The sequence below is a fragment of the Pipistrellus kuhlii genome, unplaced genomic scaffold (assembly GCF_014108245.1).
Source record: "Pipistrellus kuhlii isolate mPipKuh1 unplaced genomic scaffold, mPipKuh1.p scaffold_m20_p_22, whole genome shotgun sequence".
Classification (NCBI taxonomy): domain Eukaryota; kingdom Metazoa; phylum Chordata; class Mammalia; order Chiroptera; family Vespertilionidae; genus Pipistrellus; species Pipistrellus kuhlii.
The window spans coordinates 4,547,236-4,574,390 of NW_023425521.1; the positions used below are offsets into that span (position 1 = coordinate 4,547,236).

General features: G+C 50.6%; 2 protein-coding genes across 4 annotated transcripts; one reads left to right on the forward strand and one right to left on the reverse strand.

The window, feature by feature from the left end:
* Positions 1-5,384: 5,384 nt before the first annotated feature.
* CFAP97D1 (CFAP97 domain containing 1) lies at positions 5,385-10,069 on the reverse strand. Its single transcript, XM_036451271.2, has 6 exons — positions 9,696-10,069; positions 8,890-8,960; positions 8,090-8,208; positions 6,778-6,901; positions 6,017-6,073; positions 5,385-5,511 (listed from the first exon to the last, which is right to left on the reverse strand). The coding sequence occupies exons 1-5, from the start codon at positions 9,817-9,819 to the stop codon at positions 6,017-6,019; spliced, it is 495 nt and encodes a 164-aa protein (XP_036307164.1). The 5' UTR covers positions 9,820-10,069; the 3' UTR covers positions 5,385-5,511.
* Positions 10,070-11,171: 1,102 nt separating this feature from the next.
* Positions 11,172-23,295, forward strand: DUSP3 (dual specificity phosphatase 3). 3 transcript variants are annotated; one of them, XM_045586212.1, is made up of 5 exons: positions 11,172-11,514; positions 14,390-14,616; positions 19,396-20,547; positions 20,601-20,625; positions 20,788-23,295. In XM_045586212.1, the coding sequence occupies exons 1-3, from the start codon at positions 11,390-11,392 to the stop codon at positions 19,599-19,601; spliced, it is 558 nt and encodes a 185-aa protein (XP_045442168.1). In that variant the 5' UTR covers positions 11,172-11,389; the 3' UTR covers positions 19,602-20,547; positions 20,601-20,625; positions 20,788-23,295. The 3 variants fall into 3 exon arrangements, with proteins under 3 accessions (XP_045442168.1, XP_036307162.1, XP_036307161.1); XM_036451269.2 differs by lacking the exon at positions 20,601-20,625 and having other exon boundaries at positions 19,396-20,564; XM_036451268.2 differs by lacking the exon at positions 20,601-20,625 and having other exon boundaries at positions 19,396-20,560.
* Positions 23,296-27,155: the final 3,860 nt, after the last annotated feature.

Below are 27,155 nucleotides of genomic sequence, written 5' to 3' on the forward strand. Positions count from 1 at the left end.
AGATAGAGAGCTAGAAACGTCGATGAGAGAGAAACATCTCTACCGGGGATGTGCCCGCAACCAACGTACATGCCCTTGACCGGAATCGAACCCAGGACCTTTCAGTCCACAGGCCGATGCTCTATCCACTGAGCCAAACCGGCTTCGGCACACTTGTACATTTTCAAGCTCTTTTCCTCATGAGAAGAAAAGACGGCTGGGTTAAGCGCCATTGAGAAAGTTTAGAAATTTCTATTTTGCCTCGTTACACAAGGGCCCATTTGCAACTTTCTATGGTATCTATTAGCTCACTAACCTGGTAGGTTCACCTAACAGGATTACATTCTTTATTTTATTTAAAAAAATATATTTTTATTGGTTTCAGAGAGGAAAGGAGAGGGAGGGAGGGATAGAAACATCAATGATGAGTGAATCATTGATCGGCTGCCTCTTGCAGGCCCCACACTGGGGATCGAGCCTGCATGTGCCCTGACTGGGAAAGACCCCCTGGTTCGTAGGTCAGCACCCAACCACTGAGCCACGCCAGCCGGGCAGGATCCCTTTCTTTAGAGCTTTCTAGCAAAGGGATGAGGACCGCTTTGCACTTACAGAATATTGGGTGGTTATCAGGTGCAGTTAGTCTGGAGCTGTCTCACATAGAACCAGGGAGGAGGGCAGCTGCCCCGTTGTGAGAATGGCACACGCAAAGTTGTATCTCACAGGAGAGCCGTGATCTAAAGTCAGCTCTCAGGCAGAAACCGGGTCAAAATTACTCTGGAAAAATCCCCCACGGAGGCTCCTTGGTGGGGATCCTCACCATCTCTTTGCAAGCGCCACCTGGATGTGGGTGAGCAGTGGGTGAGCAGCAGGTGACTTTTTAAATTTTTTTTTTAATTTCATACTATTCCGTAGACATTTTCTTCTTGATATTTTTATATATTTATTAGTGGAAATGGTAATAATTCTCTTTATGTACATGATGAAGCAAAGCACTGAAACATGATGCCTGCTTTATTTCCCTATCAAAGTAGCTTTCCCCCCACCCCTAAGACAAGCTGGGCCTACAGCTGTCTGCTGTTCTGTGGGAACAGAATGAATAGGGCCCTGGAGGCAGAGGTCCATTTATAAAGTGTTTCTCCTGTTTGTGAAAAGCAGAAGAGTGTTGTTGAAAAAAAACAACGCATCTGTTTACAAATACATATTGGTGGAATGTGTATGAATGCAATTCCAACTCCCATTCCCGCCATTAATTGATACATTCTGAGCTCCTGGGCAAACACTTCACCAAAGTCCATCAGCCTGGGCCTCCACACCAATAAATCTCCTTATTACATACTCCTCAAGATGTACCCTTTCCACCCCCACCTCAGGCTTTCAAACTCAGATAAATTCTGTGTCTTCAGCCAGAGAACTTGTGAGCTCTAGAGGATTCTTCTAGGTCAGGGATGTTAAGTGGGTGGGGCATAAGTGCTGCAATCGCCCATTCTTGCACTCGTGGCAGACATTACTAATTGATCACAGCACTCGCCTGCTGAATCTAGGCACTGCTTTCCTCCCAGGACACAACATCCAGCATCAATTGAGCAGAATTAGCCAATGAGTCGACCCTGTTTGCCATCATGATCTAGTGATTTGTAACCTCCTCTGCCCATTCCACTCCCTGCGGAGGTGGGTTTAGACAGTACAACCATTTTTCCGTCACAGGCGGTGCTCTGCTGTGTTAAACATTGGTTGATCACGTTTGTATGTACCATTGTCGTTTCAAATAATTATACATGTTTTAAGATGTGTGGCCCATCAAACTTTTGCACCCATTTTATCACATCATTTATGCCACCAAACACAGGATCATGAATCCAAAAAATGACAGCACTTGTCAATTTACTTATTTACTAAAGCCCAGCATGTGTACAAAGCCCATTCTTGAATCATACAGTTTGGAACCAATAGGCCTTTTCCTATCTGGTAGAGTTTATACGGATCCATTTCTTACTCTACTTTGTCCTGCCCTTTGAGCCTCATTCTAATTTGGGGAAATTACCTATCTTTTGAATTTTTAAAAAAAAATATATTTTATTGATTTTTTACAGAGAGGAGGAGAGAGGGATAGAGAGCTAGAAACGTCGATGAGAGAGAAACATCGACCAGTTGTCTTTTGCACACCCCCTACCGGGGATGTGCCCGCAACCAATGTAGATACATGCCCTTGATCGGAATTGAACCTGGGACCTTTCAATCTGCAGACCGACGCTCTACCACTGAGCCAAAACCGGTTTCGGCTATCTTTTGAATTCTGGTGAGAAGCAGAATCCAGTTATGGGAAAGGTCAGTTACTCCTTTTCCCAGCTTCCCTTGCAGCTAAGGAATGGACATAGGATCTGAGTTACCACAGATCAGATAAACCTTTACCGACTTGGAATTGGGAGCTAGTGACACAGAATGGCAGAGACCATGGAGACTTCAAACTCAGTGGTTGCAGGTCAGCAAGATCTAGTTGTGGCGGAGCAGGCCTGGAGCACCCACAGACCGGCTCTACAGCAAGATGTTGGGCGTTGTTCCTCGATGTGCAGCCTGAAGCGTGGCTCTGCAGTTTTTTTTATGTTAATTCATAGTTTTTTAATAAATTATTTCACTACTTAAATCAGACAAAGTCAGTTTCTGTGGCTTGAAACTAAGCATTTTAATTGATGGAGGCTTTAAGAGACAGAAGGGACAGGATCACGGCTGGAGGGGCATATTGACATACTTTGCATGCCATGTTTAAAAGTATGGCTCATTCTGGAAGGAATGGCAAGTGACAGAAGGTGTCAAATTAGAAAGTGCTAGGGACATATTTTTGCATCACTGATACAGTTGTAAATCACAAGCTCCTGAATGTGAGCAGTAACACACACAGAGACCCAGAAGTAGGACTGGAAGCTTGGAAATATATGTAGGGAGGGGAAGGGATGAAAGAGAGAGTGAAGTGAAGGATGACCATAAACTTTTCCTGTGGAGGTAACTGTAGACTTACATGCATGTGATAAGCAATACAGATAGATCCCAGGTACCCATTTACCTAGTTTCCCCAACATGCAAAAACTATAGCGCCAACAGGATATTGACAGTGATACAGAATACTTTCACCCTTGATAAATTGGACATCATAAAAACTAAAATACTTGGCTTTGTGAAAGATTCCATGAAGATGACAGACAAATTACAAACGGGGAGAAAATACTTTGCAAATCACATATCCAAATAAGAGCCTGTAGCTAGAATATAGAAAACTTTCAAAATTCAATATTTCAAAAAAGAACAATCCAATTAGAAAATTGGCAAAAGATATGCACAGACATTTCACCAAAGAGGATAGACAGATGGCGAATAAGCACATGAAAGATGTGTAACTTCATTAGTTAGAGTTATGCAAGTTAAAACCACATGAGATGTCACTGCACACATATTAGAATGACTAAAATAAAAATGGCGATAATATCAAATGCTGGTGAGGATGTGGAAAAACTGGATCACTCATCCATTGCTGTTGGAAATATAAAATGGTATACTACTCTGGAAATTGTTTTGTGGTCCCTTTTTATTTACGTACTTATGTTATTTTTTAACCCTCGCCCGAGAATATTTTTTCCCATTGCTTTTTTCAGAGAGAGTGGAAGGGAGAGAGAGAGAAAGAGAGAGAGAGGAACTTTAATGTGAGAGAGACACATCAACTGGTTGCCTCCTGCATGCCCGTGCCCTGACCAGGTGGTGGAGTGTGAACCTGTAACCCAGGTACATGTCCTTGACTGGAAATCGCACCTGCAACTCTTCAACATTCTACCCACTTAGCAACACCGGCACAGCTGTAGTTCCTTTTTAAATGGATTTAACATGCAACCCAGCAATCACACTCTCAGATATTTATCCCAGAGATATCAAACTTACTTTCATGCAGAAACATTGTGTACAAATGTTCATAGTAGTTTTATTCATAATAGTAAAAAAACAAAAAACAAAAACAAAAACCAATATCCTTTAGTGAGTAAATGGTTAAGGTACATTCATATCATGGAATAGTAGTCAACAATAAAAAGGAATGAACTAATGGTATACACAGCTTGGATGAACCTCAAGGAAATTACACTGAGTGGCCAGATTATTATGATCTCTGAAAGCATAATAATCTGGCCACTCAGATGATTATTATTATTATTATTAAAGGCTAATATGCAAATTGTCCCCTCCACAAAGAGTTTGACCAGCAGGCAGGCCGGCCAACTGCCCATGTCCCCTCCCCTTGGCTAGGCTGGCCGGCCTCCACCCATGCACAAATTCATGCACCAGGCCTCTAATATGCACACACACATACACACACACACACACACACACACACACACACTCTCTCTCTGAGTGCCCAGATTATTATGCATTCAGAGATCATAATAATCTGGCCACTCAGTGTATTTGGAGTGGAAAAAGTCAATCTCAAAAGAATGGATACACACTGCATGATCCCACTGATGTAACAGTCATGAAATAACATAATGATAGAGATGGAAAACAGATTAGTGATTGCCAGGCATTAAGAATGGGAGGAAGAGGGCGGCTCTTTTGATAATGGTACAGTTAACTACCTTGAGTGGTTGTGCCTACACAAAGGCACACACATGATAAAATTGCATAGAGCTATACACACATCAAATGAGTGCATGTGTAACTGGCGAAATGTGTGCATGCTCTATGGATTGTATCAATGCCAATTTGCTGGTTTGGGGTTGTACTAACTATAGTTACACAAGATGCTAACATCGGAGGAAAATGAGTGAGGGGTGCAGGAGGAGTCCCCCCATCCACCTCCACTCCTACCCTGTACATTTATCGGCAACTTCCTGTGAATCTAATCATTTTAAAATAAAAAATAAATTTGTGGTAAGAATATTGAAGATTTACTGTCTTTCAAAATAAGCCAGGCTCAGAACCCACATGACCAGTCATAGGAGCCACTCAATGTTGTCTTGCTATATGGTTTAATATATTTTTGGTATCTTCACCGTTGCTGCTTTTTATAAATGAACACGGGTACATGGAAAGTCAATGAAGCATTCTTTCCCAATTCTGCGTATTCACAGAGGAACTAATGGCATACGTTCTCTGTGCTGTCTGAGCCCTAATTCCCTCCTGCGCTTCTGTTTTCTGTTTTGATAGAGCTGAACTTATGGCTGGATCATCCCACCCCACCGTTTCTTCCCCCAGAATGGGGATGATGGTTTGTGTCTTAAAAAGTCCTCTCTCCTCTCTCATTAAAAGGTCTTTTCATAGCCCCAAATAAAAAATGCTTGTTGCCTCTTTTCTTCTGCCTGCCCCATTCTGTCTCCATGTTGGGATGGGACTTAGAGCCACTGGGTACCTTAAATGTAACTTACTCATTTTGTGTTTCAAGCTTTATTGTAGCATCCCTAAGATTGAGCATTCAGCCACGTAGGCGTGTCTGGAGAGTCTTAGCAGCTCAGAAATCCTAGGGCCTTCTCTTGTCTCTGCTCGGTGGTGAGTAACCTTGTATTCAGGGAGAGAAGCGAGGGAGAGAAGTAGAGAAGCATCAGTTATACAGAATTATTCCTTGGAAAACCTGACTGTCCATTTCTCCCCCTCCCTGGCGGAGGGGGCGGAGGGCGGGGGGTGGGGGCAAACTTAGGCGTTCCTGACAATGTTCAATCATACAAAATGCCAACACAACGATACTTTTGAATAGCAACGAAGACCTTAATGTGACTTTGGCACAACATGAAAGCTATGAGACCTCCTGTTTATATCTTCCTGGAACAAATCACTTCCCCTCGGGCTTGTAAAGCCTCAGAGCTGATGACAAAAGACAGTCGTTTCCCACTTCAATGGAGAGAAAGCAGAGACAGCTCTAAGGTCTCGGGATGGGTAACCAGTAGATACTGTAGGAGAGTACGTTCACCCTTGAACCGGGCCCCTCACTCCATAGTTCTCGGGGCTTTGGTATCCAGTGTGACCACCACGTTCGATAGTAAAGAGCAGCCGGGGTAAGACATACCTATTCATCTTGGCAGAGAAGATACTTGGTTGTATTTCTCATATAACGTCTTGAATTCTGAAGGGAAAAAAAAACAAAACAAATCAGAACGGTTTATGTCAAAGCCAGGGCGCTGGTGCGAAAGGTGAATCTCTAAATCACATGTGTCAAACACAAGGCCCGCGGGCCAAATCCGTCCCGCCAGGCCTTGCAATGTGGCCCGCACCGCGCTGTCATCACTGCACTCCGCTGCGTTTCCATCACAATGACAGTTTATGACTGTTCAGTAAACCATTCGGCCCGCGACTTAGGGTGGATTTTAGATTTTGGCCCCTTCTCTGATTGAGTTCGACACCCCTACTCTAAATCCCAAGGACTGCTAGAAAAGCTTACAGATTCAAGTCAGGGAGTGGAGGTTTGAAAAATATTGCCAATCCCCCCCCCCCCCCCGCCCCTCCCTCCCGCCACTCCTTGAAGGGTTAGTCCTAATGAAAGCATGTCAACCACGTGTTGGATTGTATACCCTCCACATCCAGCCTTTCTGAATGAATGGAGGGATGAAGGAAGACGCCACCAGGTATCTCTCTGAAACATGCCTGCTGGCTCTGCTACCAAGGAGTTATCCTTGGCTCCCGGAGGGTTCGCTTTGGGTGGCTTTTCTTTTACAGATTATTCCTTTTTACCGACCCTTTCTCAGGATCTTGCCCTCAGTGGTTGATGGGCCCTCCTGAGACGGACTCTGCTCTGAGCACCCGCAGGATCATCCCCGAGTCCCCACGTGCCTGCCAGGCCATCTCTGACACCTTGCGGTCATAGTTTGGTTTGCGATCATCGAGCCTCTTCAGAATGCCCTGGTTTTCCACGGTGATTCTCACTAGGTCCCGGTTCCTTGTTTCTCTGTTTAAGCTGAAAAACAAACAAAACAGCAACAACAACAAAACACTTACACACAGAACCTTGGTGAAAAATAAAATTCTCCTGGCCGAAACCGGTTTGGCTCAGTGGATAGAGTGTCAGCCTGCGGACTGAAAGGTCCCGGGTTCGATTCCGGTCAAGGGCATGTACCTTGGTTGTCGTTACATCTCCAGTGGGGGTTGTGCAAGAGGCAGCTGGTCGATGTTTCTCTCTTATTGACGTTTCTAACTCTCTATCCCTCTCAATTCCTCTCTGTGTAAAATCAATAAACTATATTAAAAATAAATAAAGAAATAAAATTCTCCTAGATAGGAATGGGGGCAATGAAGTCACGATGTCATAACTGCCTGGGCACAGGGAGCAAGCTGTCCCAGCTGAGCCCCGAGGCCCCGCGTGCCTCCTGAACCAGACTGCATCCTGGGAAATGGCAGAGCACTGGCCGGTTTAAATCAGTGGTTCTCAGCCCCACTGCTCCCTAGAAGATTCCAGTCGATTGGTCTGGGGTACAGCTTGTAAAAAGTGGCATTTTGTAAACGCCCTTAAGGAATCATGTGAAGCAAGGACTGAGAATGTCTGATTTCTGTGATGAGGGAAGGTCTTGCCTAGAGACAAATCTCAAATGGCCGGTGACAAGTTTTGTTTTATCTCACTTCCCTTAGCTTTCAAGTCAATTTCAGATATACAAGGACCCAGAAAAGGCACAGGCTGACACTCTCTCTCTCTCTCTCTCTCTCTCTCTCTCTCTCTCTCTCTCTCTCTCTCTCTCCTTCTCCTCTCTTACATACACTTTTGTAGCCCCGACCACATTGCATTATTATTTACATGACTATCCCCCATTAGACCTGAGGTCTTTGAGATCAGGAAATATATATATCTTATCTCTGTACCCCAGTGCTGAGCACGTAGTAGCTCGGGAAATATTTGTGGAACTGATACTTAAGAAGGCTGTGTCCTAGTCCCAGTGAGGGTCACCACTTTGTAGAAGTCTGTAGTGCTTTCCTGCTGAGACTCTGAAGAAGTTAGTCTCTTAGCTGACACAAACGCACCTAACTGCTGGGAAATGGTTTGGTAGTTTTTGTTCTCCTTGGTTATTCCTCAAGATAACTTCCCCACAGTACTTCTCCCGCGCGGGAGGAACTTGCTCGAACACTGGACAGGGACGCGAGGAGAAGAAACTACCTCTTGGACAAGTACTCGTTCCAGCAATCCACCTTGGCAGGGCCGCGATGGGCGTTCGCGATCTTCTGACACAGTTTCTTGTTTTCATACTCGATTTTGTTGATTCTCTTTTGTTCACCCTGGTGAGAAAGCCCACCCCTCTGTGATGACATCGCCGCCACATCGTGCTGCAGCACACTGGCCTGGCATCCCTCCCCCCTGGGATTGTGGGAAAGGGCAAACCGCGGACCACAGTGGAGCCTGGGAGCAGAGCTGGAGAGCCTAGGGGTGATGTGTTTGGGGAGGGGCATTCGCGAGTCTTTTGGTTAGGGATGGGAACCCCTTTCACGCCCCACGTAGTTCGGAGTTCGGGCTCTGGTTCCGGAGAAGGGCCGCACACAAATGAAAGAGAGACTAGAAAAAACTTAATCTGACGATATGGGGGGCCAGGCGGGAGCCCACCTCTAGTGGGAGGACTGCCTCTAGGCTCTGGCCTTGCCATCCCTTTTATTGAGACTATGGGATACACCCATTACCCTTAAGTAGGCAGGTAATAAGCGGATTATCATACCAGTAAGGATTTACATGATTACAAGATGGGGAAGTTGCCTCAGTTACCATTGTCTCAATTAGATAGGGAGTGGTTGGCTCTGGCCTTTCAGAGCTTCAAGATTGACCCGCCTTTTACATCTTTTCTGTTAGAGAGACAGTGGTCCGTTTCCGGCCGTTAGGTGGGTATTAGGAGATTCTGGGAAACGGGACCTCTTTAGGACCCAGGTAGAACTCAGTCAGGCACAGGTGCAGGTGGCAAGGACACATACCTGTAGTTTGCCCAGTTTTAAAATTTGATGTGTTTGTGCCACTGGAGGTTTGGTATCAACAGTAGGTTTCACTGGAGGATAAAAGAGAGCAGTTTTATATCACAGGAGACCTCGCATTCTGGACCATGAGCCCGGTTCATAAACATTACCATTCTGAATTCTGACCTTAATCCAGTTCAGGAGTTTTAGGTTAATCTCCCAAACTGACATCTTTGGAGTTCTGAGCAGGTCAGGATGGTAAGGGCTAAAATAAGTAAAATGTATAGAGACATCTGTCCTTTGAATTCCAAGGAAGAGCTTCTCTCCCACCCTTCCCCAGTAGGACCAGCTTGTCTATCGAGTGCTGAAGCCTTGTCCTCTTTCTATCTTACTTTGGCCTTAAAGTATTTAAATGAGCCTGGCTAGTGTGGCTCAGTGGATTGGGTGTTGTCCCATGCCCCAAGAGGTCACCTGGTTAGTGCACATGCCCAGCTTGTGAGCATGATTCCCAGTGGGGGTTGTGCAAGCCAATCAATGATCTCTCTCTCTCTCTCTCTCTCTCTCTCTCTCTCTCTCTCTCTCTCTCCCTGCCTCTCTCTCTAAAAAAATCAATAAAGGTATATTAAAAAAGAATGTGAATAAGCATTTCTGTCACCCTTGTGGGAGATGACATTTGTCACTGATGCTAATGTCCTTTTGACCCAACTCAGTAGGTAAGGCCACATCCTCTCAAAGCCAGGTGCTGGTCTGGTTTGCTGTCAGCATCTCTAAGGCGGACTCCTTCCTGAACCCCTCATGGCAGCGTCCAACCCGTACTGCCCACATACCTATTTGTATCCTATTCTTGTGAGATATGTAATGGCCAAAGTCCAGTTTCTTCCTGAAGTCTGTGCTCTGCCTATGATTAGAGACGATTACAGGGTAGGCTAGATACTCCAGGGAAGAATTCATCTTCTCTTCCTAGTCTCACTTCTTCAGCAGTGAGGCAGCGAGGCTTCTCTGTGAGGTACTTTGCTGTCCCTATGATGGGTTGTCATAGTTACCCAGTTGTGACATCAGGGGCAGGTCCCAGGGAAGGAGGAGCAGCGGCAGAGCATGCTTAGTTGTCCCTGGCTTCTCTTTTGAAAGCTAACCCAGGCCCAAGCCAAGATGAGGAGTGAGGACCTCAGAAGCATTTTCACCTGCCTCGAGTGCAGATGCTACCAGGTACGCCATGGGTGGAGGGGGGCTCTGGGGGGCGGGCGGGTGGGGGTCCCGGGGCAGGGTGGGGTGGGAGTGGAGGTGGAGAAAGCCAGCCTTGGTTACATTCCTTAGGCTATAAGCTAAGTAGCCTCCACAGCAGTGGTTCCCCTAAAAGTGTGAGACCGTAAGCTTTCAGGGGAGATGGATGATTCTCTGACTGATAATCGGATCCAATTTCTTCCCTTTGCTCTGAAATCCAGAGCAGCAGCCACGTTAGAGGCAGAGCTGGGCTCAGACCTGGGTTTCCTGAATCCCCGGGCCACGTCTGCTTTGTGGGAGGGGGTGGTTGGTGGATGGGGAGGCGAACCTACCATTTTCCAGGCAGTTGGGGAGGGCAGAGACTGAGGTCTCAGGAAAGGACTGTGTGACGTTCTGTGGCTCCAGCAAGCCGGCGGCTGCTCGGCTGTGGATTCACCACTGAGGCTCCATCTCCACACCAGCACCGGGCGTGGCCCCGGGGGTGCTCCGCACACTTGCTGATGGAGAAGGGAGAACCAGCCCCCATTCGGTGCTCAGCTCTTTCCTCAAACGCCTTTCATCTTCCCATCGGCCCTCGGAGCTAGGAACTAGTATTATCATCCCCGTTTTTCTATTTCTCAGCAAACAGGCTGAGAGAGAGGAAATGACTCCCCTGAGCGGGAAGGCCGAGGCTGGCTGCGCAGAGCCCACGCCTTTATTTATTTATGCACCAGGCGGACCCTCCATGAATGTAGAGAGAAATGTGCCCAGAATCGGGCTTCTCAAACTGTAAGGCCTGTAAAATGCACATTGTCACTCCGAGGGCCTGGGGGGGGGGGGGCGAGGAGGGGCAGACAGTCTGACAGGCTCCGGGGGACCCGTGCTGCGCAGAGCGCACAGCGGAACCCCGATAATATGAGGGGGGAGGGGGGGGGGAAGCGACACTCGGTGTAGCCGGGTCGTATGAACATTTTATTGAGGCTCGCATTGGATCTGATGGAGTCACTGCACTTCCCAGTTTAGGAAGACACCGGGTGGGTGGGACCGCCCCCCGCCCCGCCCCGCCCCAAGCAGGAGTGCAGGCGCCTCCGCCCCGGGGGACGCGCCCAGAGCGCATCCTGAGGTTCGCCGGGTGCTGGGCGGCGCGTCCTTCCCGGCGGCGATCGCGGGTGGCCGCCGGGGATCCGCGGCTTCCAGGGCCCGGCGGACCCGCCTCCGGGGCGGGCAGGGGCGGGCCCGGGCTCGGGAGCTCCCGCCCCGCTGACCAGGCCGCTCTCCCCTCGCCGGTTGCCGCCCCGGCGTGCAGGGCCCGGACGCCGCCATGTCGGGCCCGTTCGAGCTCTCGGTGCAAGATCTCAACGACCTGCTGTCGGACGGCAGCGGCTGCTACAGCCTCCCGAGCCAGCCCTGCAACGAGGTCACCCCGCGGGTCTACGTCGGCAACGCGTGAGTCGCCGCTCCGAGCCCCAGGCCCGCGGGGCCCTCCCCGGAGCGCATCGCCCGCCCGGGGGCTGGGGAGGGGGCGGCGGCGGCTGCGGGCTTGGGGGGAACGGGGCGGGGTTGCCCCTTCCAAGCAGCCGCCGGGGCTGGGCCGGGGCTGGGCATGGGCTGGGCGTGGGCTGGAGTCGCCGCCCACCCCCACGCCGGGGGCGGAGGGGCTGGTCCCCGCCCCGGCCCCGCGTGGTCCTGCCCTTCCGGGGGCGCGCGGAGCCTGGGCGGGGGCCGACCGCCGGGCACTCGGCCTTGGGTGGGGTCGGGCTCCCGCGTTCGCTAACAGGTGGCCGCGGGCGCCCGGCCGGCCGGACCCAGGCCGGCGCGTCATGTGACAGCTGCCTGGTTCTGCAGTGAGGTCACCGCGGAATGTCTGCCTTCGCTGCCATGGCAACGGGCTGACATCACAATCCGGGCGTGGACCATTTCCCGGCTGAGCCAGACCAGATCTGGGAATGGAAATACTCTACATGAGGGGGCCATCCAGAGAGCTGGGACAGGGTTTTTCCTCGCTCTCCTTCTCCCACCTTCCAGATAGGGTTTGATGTACATGGATTCTAGAATGATCCAAGGATAAACCCTATAAGGACTTGAGCTATCCCTTAGAAAAGGCTTACCACCTTCTCACGACCAGGAAATGCATTATTTATCACTTGCAAGTTCTTACATTGATTTTGTCATGTTCTGCTAGCCATATTCCTAGTAAGAAATCCTCAGCAGCAGGAGAGACCAGTGTTAACCGTTCTGAGAGGGGCTGGTGAAGACCAGACTGCCAAGCCTGCAGAGTGTTGGGAGGCTCAGGCTGACTTTCCAAAGACCCTGAGGACCCAGTTACCAATGCCCTCAGGAACCATGGGCCCGGGGACTGCATTTAAAAACCCAGAACTACCCTCCTCTGTTTTACACACACACACACACACACACACACACACACACACACACACGGAGTGTCAACCGAGCAAGTGGTGGAGGGAGTGTGTGGACAGGGACAGTGTCTTTCTCATGTCAGTATCCTCTGGGTCCTGGCCTAGGACTTGATGCCAAGACCTGCCACAGAAATGGGGGTCATCTTGGAGCTTGAAGGGGTCCCTAAGGCAGGTCCCAGCCTCATTCATTGCATCGCTCACTCACTATATTGAGTACCTAAGTGTACAATGTTTGTTCATAGTAGTGACAGTAATGATCATGGCCAATTTATTGACTGTTGAATTAGCATTAGGGAAAGGAGATGAATGATAGTGACTCTTCAACGTTATTTTATTTGTATGTAATGAGCCACTGCTTTGCCATGGCAATGAAGTGCCCTGAGTAGGGATAGATCAAACAGAGCCCTAGACCTAGGGTCACAGCCGAAGGCTTTAGTGATTGCAAAGCTCTGAGCATGACCGTCTCTCAGCCATCCAAGCAGCAAGCGGCCTTGGCACCCTCGGAGACCTGGATCTCTTGGGCAGTCAGTCTGGCACGTTCAGTTGTCACCACTTCCCAATTGGAAACTGAGATTGTGACCATCTAGCAGTAGCCAGAGTGACTAGTGCTGACGGCTGCTGTAGAAAACACATTCCTTGCCCTCTGAGCAGATCTGACCTTGACTTAGCCAGGGGCGTGCCGGGCGCATGGCAGAGAGGATTGACCGAGTACCTAGCGTTCCCACACCGGTTGGGAGCCCCTTAACCAAACCAGGCTCCTGATCAGCGCTCCGAGGGCCGAGAGGGCCTGGGTGAGCCACGTTTTCCGGGCGTCGGTATTAGCAGTGATGTGGGCGTGAGAGGCAGCTGGTGTCAGGGGAAAGGAGGTCTCTTCCCGGCCCCGCTGCTCAGCAGCCCACGTGAGCACGTGCTCATCCTTCTGCTGTCCTGCCAGGCCGGAGTGTACGCTCTGTCCTTCCTTCTCACAGGCTGTGACAGGCAGCCCAGATCCTGTAGGGCACGGCGTTCGAATGGGGATGTTGTGAGATGGAATAAAGGAGCCCTTTGACTATTCAGATCACGTGGGTTATCACCCCCGTAAGTCCTGCTGGGGCCATGGCTCTCAGTGTTTACTCACCCAGGAAAGATTCACAACGTGGCTAGTGGACTGTGGCAGGAAGGACCCCTGTGGGGGGTGGGAGGAGGCTGCCATCCAAGGGAGGAGGCAGCCCGGGATATGCTGAGTTCCTTCTTCTTCATTCTTCTTCTTCATTCAGCAGCTGCTCGGTGCCAGGTGCCCTCGCAGGAGCTGGGCATACAGACCTGAAGCAGATACGGTTCCTCCGTCACAGAGCTCCCTGCCTGGGCATTAAACAAATGAGCACAGTCAAGTGTTAGAATAGGAGCACCGATTCAGTGTCTGGCTCTGTCTATAGAATAGAATTCACAAATCCCAGGGGTCCGGTGCCGTTTATCATCCCCATTTTACAGACAGGGAAACCGAGTCACAGAAAGGTTCAGTGATTTGCTCAGTGTCGCCTGGCTGGTAAGTTTCAGGGCTGGATTCAGACTCAGGCAGTCTGGCTCCAGAGCCCATTCTTAGCCATGTGGCTCTATCACCACCACCACCGACCGTATAGGGTGGTACTGCTGAGCGCGGTGAAAAAGGAGAGGGTGCACGTCCATGGAGAGGGCATTCTCGGCAGAACAGCTCCGGCAGGAACCAGTCTAATTGGGGAGCTGCCGGTAATGAGATACAGCTGGGGTGAGGGACGAGGGGCCCCAGGTGAGGAGGAGCTTGGCAGGTCCAGAGCACGGAGGGTTTCTTGCTTACCAAGAGGCTTAGTTAGCATCGTCTCCATCCTCCTCCCCCTGGGACTGCCTGTCGGTCCGGTAAGTATCCCCTGTTGCTGTCCCCTGTCTAGGTCTGTGGCTCAGGACATCCCGAAGCTGCAGAAACTGGGCATCACCCACGTCCTGAATGCAGCGGAGGGCAGGTCCTTCATGCACGTCAACACCAACGCCAGCTTCTACAAGGACTCTGGCATCACCTACCTGGGCATCAAGGCCAACGACACGCAGGAGTTCAACCTGAGCGTCTACTTCGAGAGGGCGGCGGACTTCATCGACCAAGCCTTGGCTCAGAACAACGGTAAGGAACCTGCTTCCATCCCCCCCCACCCCCCCCCACCCCTGGAAACAATGGGAGGCAGCTTTTTAAAAAAAATTTAAATTTATCTTTATTGCTTGAAAGTATTACAGATGCCCCTTATTTTCCCTCCAAAGGGAGGCGGCATTGACTGGACTCTTTCAAATCCATTGCTTGCTGTATCCTGCGATGAATGACTGAGAGCGTTATGTCTGTCAAGTGGGCCCACGTGACACAAGATGCACAAACCTTTCACACCGTGGCAGCCTCGGGGCCCTTGTGTTTGCTTTGACTTAGACAGAGGGTTCATTGCCAGCACTGCTCCCCTCTCCCCCCAGTTCAAAGAGCTTCAGCCGGCACTCTAGGCTGGTTGATTCAGAAGCTCCACGGTCGCGTCAGACGAGGTGCTTTCCCTCTCTCTGCCACCCTCAGCGTGGGGCACTCCCTGGAGGGTCTCAAGATGCCGCGGCATTCTGGTGACCACTTCCCAACAGGACGAAACGCAGCCGAAGATGCGGCAGCCCTCTCTTCCTCATGCTCCTCTCATTTAAAAATATATATTTTAAGTTGATTTCAGAGAGGAAGGGAGAGGGAGAGGGAAACATCTATGATGAGAGGGAATTATTGATCGGCTGCCTCCGGCACGCCCCCCACTGGGGATTGAGCCCACCACCTGGCCAGGTGCCCTGACCGGGAATTGAACCATGACCTCCTGGTTCATAGGTCGATGCTCAGCCACGGAGCCGCACTAGCCAGGTTTTCTCATTTTTTAAGAACAAATAAAACATTCCCCAGACATCCTCCAGTGCGATTTCCCTCACATCTCACGGCTAGAGCTGGGTGATGTGAGTGCCTGGCATGGGGAATGGGCAGCTGTGATTGGCTTAGGCTGGGGGTCAGCACTGATCTTCAGGTCAGATTTTGAACGCGCCCTGCAGCTCCCAGATGTAAGGTAAGACCGAGGCAGACCTGCTGAGGCGCTGGCAGCTGGGCAGGGCACGCCCGGGAGAAACCCTAGAAGGCCACGGCAGCTATCTGCTGAGTGGGCTGGGCCGCTGCCCTTTCTGCTTTCAGCTGTTTCAGCAGCTGTCTTTACCTTCACGCTGCCTCCAGCCTCGTCCTTCCTCCCCACGCCAAAACTACCCAGCGGAAGTGACCCCCACTGAGGTGTGATTGGCCCTGTCCCCCCGATGCTAGCCTGCCCCTGCTACGCAGATCCTTCTTGTGCCAACGGCTTCCCCGCTGAGATGATTGCCAGTGAACAGAGTTCACTAGACGCTAGTTATGTCACGTTCGGGGCCCAGGAGGAAGTTGGAGCTCCCAGGGAATCGGCAGACTTTACATCAGGCCTGTCATGGTCCCGCCTGTGTCACCCCCTCCACTCCAGCTGCTCTGAGCTCCTGTGTGGATGAGAACGAGGGTCCCAGTGAAGGGGAGGGATGTTGCTCTTGTGCATTGGTTGGGCACCCTTTCAGGGAACTTAGAGTTCTCTGACTTTGTTTCCTTTTTTCATACAGCTAGGAACATACCCTGCCCTTTGTGGTCATCTGCCTTAGCTCAGAGGTCAGCAAATTCATTAGTCAACAGAGCCAAATATCTACAGGACAACGTTCGAAATTTCTTTTGGGAGCCAAATTTTTTAAACTTAAACTTCTTCTAACGCCACTTCTTCAAAATAGACTCGCCCAGGTGGTGGTATTTTTTTAAATATATTCAATATATTTTTATTAATTTTTTACAGACAGGAAGGGAGAAGGATAGAGTCAGAAACATCGATGAGAGAGAAACATTGATCAGCCGCCTCCTGCACCCCCACCCTGCCCCCTATTGGGGATGTGCCCACAACCAAGGTACATGCCCTTGACTGGAACTGAACCTGGGACCCTTTAGTCTGCAGGCCGACGCTCTATCCACTGAGCCAAACCAGTCAGAGCCAGGCCTTGATATTTTGTGGAAGAGCCACACTCAATGGGCCAAAGAGCCGCATGTGGCTCGTGAGCCGCAGTTTGCCGACCACAGGCCTAGGTCATCAGTCTGGAAAGTCCTCCCTGCCTCTCCTGACACTGTCCTCTGCCAAACCCCACTGTGAGCTTTAGCGCTGGGCCTGTGTCCTCTCCTCCAGGACACTGGGCCCACCATGAAGTGTGTCTGTCTCTGCAGCACCTGACGTAGCCTTGGGCACATAGCAGGGACACTGTAAGTGACAATTGAATAAGGGGCCGAAGTGAATTCCGTGGGCTCTAATGCCCAGGGTCAGTGCTTCTGAGATTGGCCTCGGCCAAGTGAGTCGACAGAAGCCCGCTGTCCTCCCACAGTGCACAGGGCTCGGGGGAGGCGGCCAGGGGTGCTCAGGAGGGAGCAGTCCTTTGCGGCCCCGATGATCAAGGGGGGATTCCCTGAGTAGGTGGCGTTTGGGTGGGGCCTGGAAGGATGGGTTTGAACCCTCCTCTTCCTCACTGGCCCTGGGAGCCCTGGCTGTGCTGAGTGTTCCCGGTGTGAGGCAGCTGTTCTGCATCTGGTCCCATGAGCAGGGCCAGGCAGGGACAGCCCCACTCGGAGGACTTGAGGTGCGCTGGCCAGAGAGGACGGGCAGGAAAGTGGAGGACTCCCCCTCCTGCTTTGGGAGGCATTGGGAGAATAGAGCTGTGTTTTGGGGGACAGGGTGCTAGGAAGAGAAGAGGGAGAGGAGGAGATAACCATGCTGTAAGACATTGTGGGCCAGATGCTGCAAGGCATTGTGGGCCATTTGGGGCACCATGACATGGAGTGTTGGATTTTTTTTTGTCTTGGTTTGTTTCTGCATTTGAGAGTTGGGTTCCTTTTATTTTTTAACGGCTTTGTTGAGGTATAACTGACATCGAATAAACTGCACACGGTGTCATTTGGCAAGTTTTGACATATGTATACACTGTGAAACCGTCACCACAGCCCAGATAGGAGCATATCCGTCACCCCCACATTTCCTCTGTCTCCTGGGACCGCTCCCTTCCGCCCTCGGTCCCCTCCATTCCTGCGCAACCGCTGGTCTGCTTTCCATCACTGGACACCAGTGCGTCTAGTAGATTTTTATATAAACGGAATTACACAGCATGCATGCCTTTCTGGTCTGGCCTCCTTCACTCGGCATAGGTACTTTGTGTTTCATCCATGTTGTTGCATGAATAATAGTCCTTCCTTTTATTTTCTTAAAAATATGTTTTATTGATTTTTTTATTTTTTACAGAGAAGAAGGGAGAGGGATAGAGAGTTAGAAACATCAAAGAGAGAAAAACATAGATCAGGCAACCTCCTGCACACCCCCTACTGGGGATGTGCCCGCAACCGAGGTACATGCCTGTGATGGGAATCGAACCTGGGACCTTTCAGTCCACAGGCCGATGTTCTATCCACTGAGCTAACCCGGTCAAGGCAATAGTTCATGCTTTTTTTTTTTTTTTTTTTTTAAATATATTTTATTGATATTTTACAGAGAGGAGGAAGGGAGAGAGAGAGAGCTAGAAACGTCGATGAGAGAGAAACATCAACCAGCTGCCTCCTGCACATCCCCCATCAGGGATGTGCCCGCAACCAATGTACATGCCCTTGACCGGAATCAAACCTGGGACCTTTCAGTCCTCAGACAGACGTTCCACCACTGAGCCAAACCGGTTTCGGCAGTTCATGCTTTTTAATGCTGAGTGGTATTTGGTCATACAGCTGTACCACAATTTGTTTATCCATTCATCTGTTGATGGACATTCAGGTTGTTTCCATGTTTTGCTTTGGACTGAAACACAAGGTTCATGATGGAGAAGTGGCCGTGTCACAAGTAGATAAATCGGTGCACTGCACCCCACCCCCCCCATGTACCAACCCCCAGATCAAGAGATAATAACCAGCTCCCCAGAAAGTCTACCACGTGTCCAGCCTTAAATCCCTCTGCTCCTAACTTTTTATCACTCTCCAGCTTCTAACGGCATACATCAGCCAGGCTGCTCTCCTAATCTGTGGTATTATGCACCTCCTATTGGTGTATCTCATCCAGGTGGTTTCTGATAACTTCATCAAGCAGGTCAAACATGTGGCCCGCCGGCTGCGAGACTGACGTGCTTGGGGGATTCTACATTATCTTTTTATTTTTATTTTTATTTTATTGATTTTTTACAGAGAGGAAGAGAGAGGGATAGAGTTAGAAACATCGATGAGAGAGAATCATTGATCAGCTGCCTCTTGCACACCCCCTACTAGGGATGTGCCCGCAACCAAGCTACATGCCCTTGACTGGAATCGAACCTGGGACCTTTCAGTCCACAGGCTGACGCTCTATCCACTGAGCCAAACCAGTTTCGGCAGGATTGCACATTCTTGTTCTTTATCCATCCTGCCATGGATGAGCCTTGGGGAGTCCCCGCCCGGGGACTGCTGTGAATGGTGCTGTCTCTCAGCGTTCCGGTGCACGTCTCTGGGTGAACGTGGGTGCACATTCCTGCTGGGTGTGGATCTGGGGCGGAATTGCTGGGCCATCGGGGATGCATGGGTCCAGCGTGAGTAGATACTGCTTCTCAGTTTCCCACAGTGATGTGCCAACTTGCCTCCCCGCCCCAGCTGCACGTCAGCATCCTGGCTGCTCTGCATCCACACGGACGCTTTGTGTTTTCTGTCTTTCTCATGTGAGCCGTTCTGGTGGGTCCAGAAGGGCCTCCTCGCCTTGTACTTGTCATTCGCAGCTGCTGGAAGAATTTTAACTGGAGTCATGGTGCGATTGGATGGCCCCAGCTCACCGTGTCCCCCCGTTTCTTGCAGGCCGTGTGCTGGTCCACTGCCGCGAGGGGTACAGCCGCTCCCCAACTCTCGTTATCGCGTACCTCATGATGCGCCAGAAGATGGACGTCAAGTCTGCCCTGAGCATCGTGAGACAGAACCGTGAGATCGGCCCCAATGACGGGTTCCTGGCCCAGCTCTGCCAGCTCAATGACAGACTAGTCAAGGAGGGGAAGCTGAAACTCTAGGGCTCCCCCATGGCCTCTTCTCCGGAGCCCTGGTGGAGGCCTCCCTAGCTGCCACCTTTAGGAAACACAATGTACCCTGCTCCCAGCACCACCAGGCACTTGCCCACAAATCTGTTCCAACACAGCCCCGGGCCTCTTTCCCCCTGGGAACCCATAAAGAAGCTTGCTAAGGGACAGTCTTGCTCCCTGGTGTGTCCTATGCCTGCCGTTTATGGTGTCCTCTCCTGGAGGTGGGGTCGCGGAGGGGGAAGACCTGTGACATGCATGCTTCTGGGTGAGCCAGGGCAGGTCTGTGGATGTGTGAGAGCTGAGACACTCACAGGGGCCCTCCTGACCGCCCCGACTCCTTACCCCTGGGCCCTGTGCTGAGTGGGGACTGCAGCCCCTCCAGCCTTGTGTAAAGGAACTATGCAAACTCGGGCCCCCTCACCCCCATGTGTCTCCCCCTGGCTCCTGCTTGTAGGCAGAGGCTCTCCGTGAAGTGTGAGGCTGGCGTGGGGGAGCCGTCCGTTGTGAGTGGAGAAATTCCCACGGAGAGACCACATTTGAACCGTTCCCTTCAGATTAAAGATGCCTAGACAGACAAAGAGGCCCTCAGGCGGGCAAACGGTCTCCCCCGGAGGCCTCTCCTGAATCAGCAGTTTCTATTGTAAAATGTGAACCCTTGGGAGGCCACGGGGACATCGCCCTGGGACTGCGCTCGGTTACCTGGCTTGTTGGGAGAGCCGTGCCTTGGGCACAGTTTATTTTTCTTTTTTAGAAAACAGGGTGTTGAAGTCCAGCCTATTTAAAAACCCCACCATTTGGAGAATTACAAGGGTTTTGTCCTGAATTATAGTGTTGGCGAGCCCAAGCCACTCGTGCTAGCTGCTTTTTGTCTCGGTTGCTATTCCAAGAACAGGAGGAGGAAGTTGGCCAATTACAGTGTGTGTGTGTGTGTGTATGGGTGTGTGTATGGGGTGCGTGTGTGTATGGGTGTGTATGGGTGTGTGTGTGTAGGGGTGTGTGTATGGGGTGTGTGTGTGTATGGGTGTGTGTATGGGTGTGTATGTGTGTGTATGGGTGTGTGTGTGTATGGGTGTGTGTGTGTATGGGGGTGTGTGTGTATGGGGGTGTGTGTATGGGTGTGTGTATGGGTGTGTGTATGGGTGTGTATGGGTGTGTGTGTGTGTGTATGTGTGTGTAGGGGTGTGTGTGTCTCAGAAACACAGCCAAAGGATGGACGAACACAGAGATGAACGGCTCCAGGCTCACACCCTGTCCACCGTCAGGTCGTTCTGGCTCTCTGGTGCCAGAAAAGATGCTGGGCACTTTGGAGCAAAAATGACTCAGCCGGGCAGAAATGCAGTGTGACGGAGTGGCCAAATGGAGCCCTTATTGGTGGTAGAGCAAGCAAGCAAGCAAACAAAAACAACTATTTTTTAGGAATGCACTAGCTCACACATGTGTGCGCCCACCTGTCAGAACACAGGGTTTTCTCTTCAGCAGCCTCGTTAGAACTTCGCATGATTGCCGTCATGGAGAGTGACACCGTGCTGCACACAGGTCCCCAAGCAGCCACGCCCCCAACACCCAGCACCGAGGTGTCTGTTAGAAGTCTGTGCAATTAAACTTTTTTATTTTATTTTTTTTGAGCACCAAATATACGTAGGGCATTGTTGTGGTGGGTGTATCGAGCTCCCAGAATCCTGAATGTGTGGTAGGGTCACGTGCAAAGACTTGCAAAGGGGTCTTGCCGGACGTGAACTATCAGGGACTTCTGTGGAATGTTTAAAGTTGTTTTTAAGTTTAAATCCAGGCAGTGTTAACGCGGGGAGGTGTGAAATGTGCCTTTCTCAGTCGACCAGGAGCTCGCTCTCTGCCGGGACAGGGAGAAGCAGGCAGTGCCTTTGGAACTCACTTGCAGGCTGCAAGGTCTCTATCTCGGCAGGGGCAGCACTGCGCAGCCTGACCAGCAGGGGCAGCACCGCGCAGCCTGGACTGCGCTCTTCTCTGTGCCCACAGCAGCCCCGAACAAACCAGGATCTTATTCAGATGCTGGCTGCCCAGATAGAGCCACCCAAGTGAAATGGCCATCATCGAAACTCTGTACCTCAGTTTTCAGATAACCCTCCCACTCAAATCTAACTTGATCCTCACAATAACCCTCGGTGGTGGATCTTTGTGTGTTGTTGTTCCCTTACAAGAAAAAGGAGCCGGGGTTCACGGTGATTAAGGACATGATGCCCTACATTGCCCAGTGTAAGGAAGAATGGATGCCATATTTCAGGTTTGCTGCTTCCTGAAAACTGAATTCTTTCTCTCCTACAACACTCCTCCTCAATAAATGAGTCCTCTCTTCCCCGCCCCCTACAGGCCGGGTTCAGGTGTGCAGCCCCTGCCCTTGACTCAGCCCAGGTGTGCAAGGGCCAGTTAGCTTTGTGGACAGAGCACAACGATTCGAGCTGTGTTGCCAAGGGAGACCTAGAGGAGGGCGAGACAAGGTTGGCACAAAGCCATCCGGGCTCCAGGAACAGGAAGTACACGATTGGGTTCGAAAGTGTGCCTTCTTCAGGACACATGTAGCATCCCTAAGTCTGAGCTTCCTGCTCCACTCCTGGGAGAGGCTCGGGATGTGGGGCCCAGGCTCCCCTCCCACACCAGGCCGTGGTCACCCCACAGGACAGCCACAGCCACGCAGGAAGGCCTGTCCGCGGGGCCCTGAGGGGAAACGGTCAGTGGGAGAATTACTGCCTTTATGTTGGGACTACTTTTATGCTGGTAACTTGGATTTCTTGATAGTTTTTAGTCTCAGAATCCCCATATTTACGTCATAAGATTTAGCTCCTAGTTCTTTGAGGAAGTCACATCAGATTCTATCGTGTAAGAGTCAACACGTGCCCAGCGCTGAGGGGAAGCTGTTTCTGGACAGCTTCACCCCTGGGAAGCGATGGGATAGGAACTCAGGGCGCCCTCACTCCCTCCCCTGACCCGATCCTTTTCTTCAACTAGCAGACCCCCACGTTAGAGCACCAAGGGTCTCCTCTCTCCAAAGCAGTGCACATGCCCCAGGCGGGTCTGTCTCCCTGCCTCTCTGACTTACCTGGAGAGCGTCACTCAGCATCTACAAAACAAGGGGAGTCCTCTAGAAGGCCTCCGCGGTCCCTTTGGCTCTGACACTAGGGTTTGCAGAGAATCCCCACTTGGCATTGACCACCACCAGGAAGTTAGAGGGTGTGTCATGAGACGGTGACCGGCAGGTGGCGCTGCGTCCCACCCCGGGGTGATGGATGGTTCGAAAATGAACGTTGGTGCCTTTTGTGTCACCAGTTAATGTAATAGATGCTAATGTTTTAGTCAGAATAAGCACTGATCTTATAACAAAGATATAAGCTTTTCTTGCAGGAGATTTCCTGTCATAAAACTAGTGTCATGTATCACTGAAGAGCCAACAGCAATGGTCCTTCCGTCTCAAGATGTTATTCCGATTGGCTTAGAGGCTGTCTCCGGCGGCGGAGAGAGCAGATTGGCAGGAAGCTTCCCTTCCCTCCTGTCAGCTTTCAGGGTAATTTGATTGTGAAAGTGTGAATTTTCTGGACAGGAAAGGGGAAGGTACTGTTTGTTTTTTAAAAGAAGTTTAATGTCTGTTATATCACAAATCAGTGTTAAAATACTAATACTGTAACCAAAATAAATGTCTTATATTACCAAGAAATGGTCTCGTTTTTGGTCCCTATCACAGTCAGTTGCTTTAAGCTACCTTTTATGTTTGCTTTTTCTAACTTTCAAAAAGAATCATCTAAAAATCGGCCCTCCTGAGCTCAGTATAGGTTCCACACTGATGATGATTAGACAGTAGGTTTTTTAAAAATACATATATTTTATTGATTTTTTACAGAGGGGAAGGGAGAGAGAGAGAGAGAGTTAGAAACATTGATGAGAGAGAGTCATCGATCAGCTGCTTCTTGCACGCCCCCTACAGGTACATGCCCCTGACCGGAATCGAACCGGGGACCCTTCAGTCTGCAGGCAGATGCTCTATCCACTGAGCCAAACCAGTTTCGGCTAGACAGTAGGTTTTTGATGAACATCCTTCCAGGACCAGAAATGTCCTGTGTGAGCGAGTCTTTTTACTTATTTCATTTAAATTTTTCAGATTTATTGATGTATAATAGACTGGAATATTCTTGAGTGCAAGGGCCCGCCCCTAATGAGGGAGGGAAGGTTTATGGTTCTAAGGAAGCAGGGGTTGGGGTGACAGTCTCAAGGTGGCCTCAGGTGAAGATGATTGGGTGCATTTTAGGGCTTGTTATCCTGCAAAGGGCCAGTCCCAAGACATATCCCCGACCCCAGATGCTTTAAGTCCCACCATTAGCATGCTCCCCCTACCATGAGCACCAAAATGGAAAAAAAAAAAAAAAATCCATTTCCCCTCTGACTAAACAACTCGGAGCTGGGTGCCTTTATCCCCAAAGTCTGGACAGCAAAAGAGCCTCTTAGCCTTCACTGAGAGGCACGTAGGCTAACGCGCTATTTGTCAGACCGCTGTGGCAACACTATATATATATTTTTTTATTTTATTTATTTATTTTTACAGAGAGGAAGGGAGAGAGATAGAGAGCTAGAAACGTCGATGAGAGAGAAACATCGACCAGCTGCCTCTTGCACACCCCCTACTGGGGATGTGCCCGCAGCCAATGTACATGCCCTTGATCAGAATCGAACCTGGGACCTTCCAGTCCGCAGACCGACGCTCCACCACTGAGCCAAACTGGTTTCGGCACAATCTTTATATTTTGACACTAAATCTTGAGGCAGAGCACTAAGATGTAACACTGGTCAAGGTGTGTTTTTTTTTTAATGTATAATTTTTGAAACATGTTAAGTTATACATAGTAATAAATTCAAACAATACAAAAGGCTTATAAATGAAAACTGAATCTCCTACCCCAAACCTTCAGTCCTCAGAGGAAGCCACTATTAAGTATATCCTAGAAAAATTATTCCTCACAAGTGCGTGTACATTTACAATTATCTCAAAATTAGAAGTTTACTTTGAAAAATTCCCTTGTGCAGGATGTTCACAAGGATAGGGGAACGTTGGATATAACCTAACCTACCCACAACCGAAGTCAGCTAAAACCCTAGGGGTCTGCCTCCCGCAGCGTTGTCTAGCTCTGAACAACAAGCTTCCGGGTAAATATAAAGTTGAACTGATGCTAAGTAAAAAAAAGCCGATGGTGCCCTGGCCAGTGTGGCTCAGTTGGTTGGACATTGTCCCGTCCACTGAAAAGCTGCAGGTTCGATCCAATTGACGTTCTCTCTCACACTGACATTCCTCTCTCTCCCCCGGCCCTCCCTCTCTCCCTTCCAATCTCTATAAAAATAAATGGAAAGAATATCCTCAGAGAGAACTAATAGAAACAAAAACCAAAAAAGGAAGCATATCCTGGGGTGAGGATTTAAAACGAACAAACAGCAGATGGCATCATAGCCGGGTTTCTCTTGGAACCAATCTGTGGAAAGCATGGCACTCCACTGGCAGAGAATTCATCAAACATTTGGAGATAATTTAGAGATTCAAGTCCACTGGCTTCCTCAATCTCTCTCTCTCTCTCTCTCTCTCTCTCTCTCTCTCTCAACATTAGTTTCAAATAAAATAATGAAATAAAATCGCGCCGAAACCGGATTGGCTCAAAATGGATAGAGCGTTGGTCTGCGGACTGAAAGGTCCCAGGTTCCATTCCGGTCAAGGGCATGTACCTTGGTTGCGGGCACATCCCCGGTAGGCATGTTTCTCTCTCATCGACGTTTCTAGCTCTCTATCCCTTTCATTCCTCTCTGTGGAAAACCAATAAAATATATTTAAAAAAAAAAAAAAGCAACGGCTTAATAACTAGTATAAATATATCTAACTAAAACTGGCAAAAAAATAAAAAAAACTTACATGTTAAAAAAATAAATAAATAAAAATTTTAAAAAATGAAATAAAAAATCGCTTCTCTGCCTTTTGGCTAAGATCAAGTAAAAAATAATGAAATAAAATCCTGACCTTCGCCATCCTCCGGTAGCTGGCTTCTCCTTCCACCACCAGCAGGTGGCAGAAGTGTCCCAAGGATGGTCCCTGTGTCTCCAGTTCACGCGATGGGCCTGCAGCTTCCAACAGCAGGTGGGGCTCCAGCATCAATCCCGGCAGCTCGGGGTCTCTGGGCAGCAGGACAGCCCTCTCCAAAGTCCAGGACAAGGAAGGCCGTTGTCCGGCCACCACAGGGTTAACGGTGCACATTCCAGAGCCAGGGGAAAAGAGGCTGGAGGGTCACAGACAGGGGAGGGGGCACGAAGGACCAGCTTCTCACAACACACACAGGCTCTGCTGGGAGAGATAGATCACCCCCAACAATGGCCACAGCTGTTTTCGCCTGCCCCGGAGGAAAGACGGAGGAAGCAGGTATCAGAGAGGGCCCTTCCTGCAGGGGCTTCTGTCTGGCTTGTAAAACTGTCAGGGCAGCTGCCTTCATGTGCTGAGTGATGGATGATGGAGAGGAGGAGGGACCGATGGCCACAGATGGACACACCACAGGCTCACAAGTCGGGGCAGGTGGTGGAGGCCGTGCAGATGCGCTGCAGGTGGGGCGTGCTGATTCATGGCCCCGTGGACATACCGAGGGAGCCTGAGCCACGGCTCTCTTCCCAGCCTCCTCCGGGGCCGGGAGCGGCTGCCTTCTCAATCCATCTCCTTTCTCTTCCTGCACCTCAGGTGTGAACTCCTCCCGCCTCTGCCCCTCCCAGGCCCCTCATTCTGCCCCGGGGGGCGGGGGGCTGCAGGGAGCGATCCCTCTGGGTTTCTCCAGGGCTGGCTGGACCCGGGAGGGCTTCCTGGAACGCGCCCCCCATGGTCGGCGGGCACCAGGAAGATTCCCCAGAGAGGACGCAAAGCTGGTTTTGAAACATGGAATGGGCTGGGAGACGAGGGAGGAAAAAAAGTGTCAGCCCTCAAAACGCCGGCCTTGGCTTTGGCTAAGGGGCTCCGTGCTCACCATGCCTGCCCGCAGCCTGGCTGGGGAAATAAATGACTGCCTTTGGGACACCAGCCTGCAAGCCACCGCGAGTGTGCTGGCCAAAAAGCGCCTGTCCCTGCGAGCAGGACCTCTGCGGAGCGTGAGCTGGGGCTTCCTCTCTGAGCTCCATTGCCAGCGCCTGCGAGCCTGCCTGGCCGCCAGAATCCCAGCCCCTGGCCACAAGGGCGGCCCTCGGTGTCCTCCCCCGCCTTCCCAAAGACGCCAAGAGGGGCTTTCTTGGCCAGCTGCATCGATGCTGAGCCTCGTGGGATGGACACCAGCGAGATTTCTTTAAAAGCTCCCTTCTGCCTCCGCCTGGGTCTGTGGGGGCCAAATGGACGCCGAAGGGCCATTTGCTGGGGTTACAAATGAACCTGGGATTCTCGGGGCTCAGCCCCGTGGCGGGGGGCTCAGAATGGCAGCGTCCTGCTTGGTTAAGCTGGTGTAAAGCTTGTTTTGAGGAAGCCCGAGGGGCCCAGGGAAGTGGAGATTAAGGGCCGGGCTCATTTTGATATCT

Coding starts and splice junctions, on each gene's coding strand:
- CFAP97D1 (XM_036451271.2), bottom strand. CDS start 9,819: ATGAATTCTTCCCTGGAGTATCTAGCCTACCCTGTAATCGTCTCTAAT. Junction 8,961..9,695: donor CAAGAATAGGATACAAATAG/GTATGTGGGCAG, acceptor TTTATCCTCCAG/TGAAACCTACTGTTGATACC. Junction 6,074..6,777: donor TGTCAGAGATGGCCTGGCAG/GCACGTGGGGAC, acceptor TTTTCCCTTCAG/AATTCAAGACGTTATATGAG.
- DUSP3 (XM_036451269.2), top strand. CDS start 11,390: ATGTCGGGCCCGTTCGAGCTCTCGGTGCAAGATCTCAACGACCTGCTG. Junction 11,515..14,389: donor CGGGTCTACGTCGGCAACGC/GTGAGTCGCCGC, acceptor TCCCCTGTCTAG/GTCTGTGGCTCAGGACATCC. Junction 14,617..19,395: donor AGCCTTGGCTCAGAACAACG/GTAAGGAACCTG, acceptor CGTTTCTTGCAG/GCCGTGTGCTGGTCCACTGC.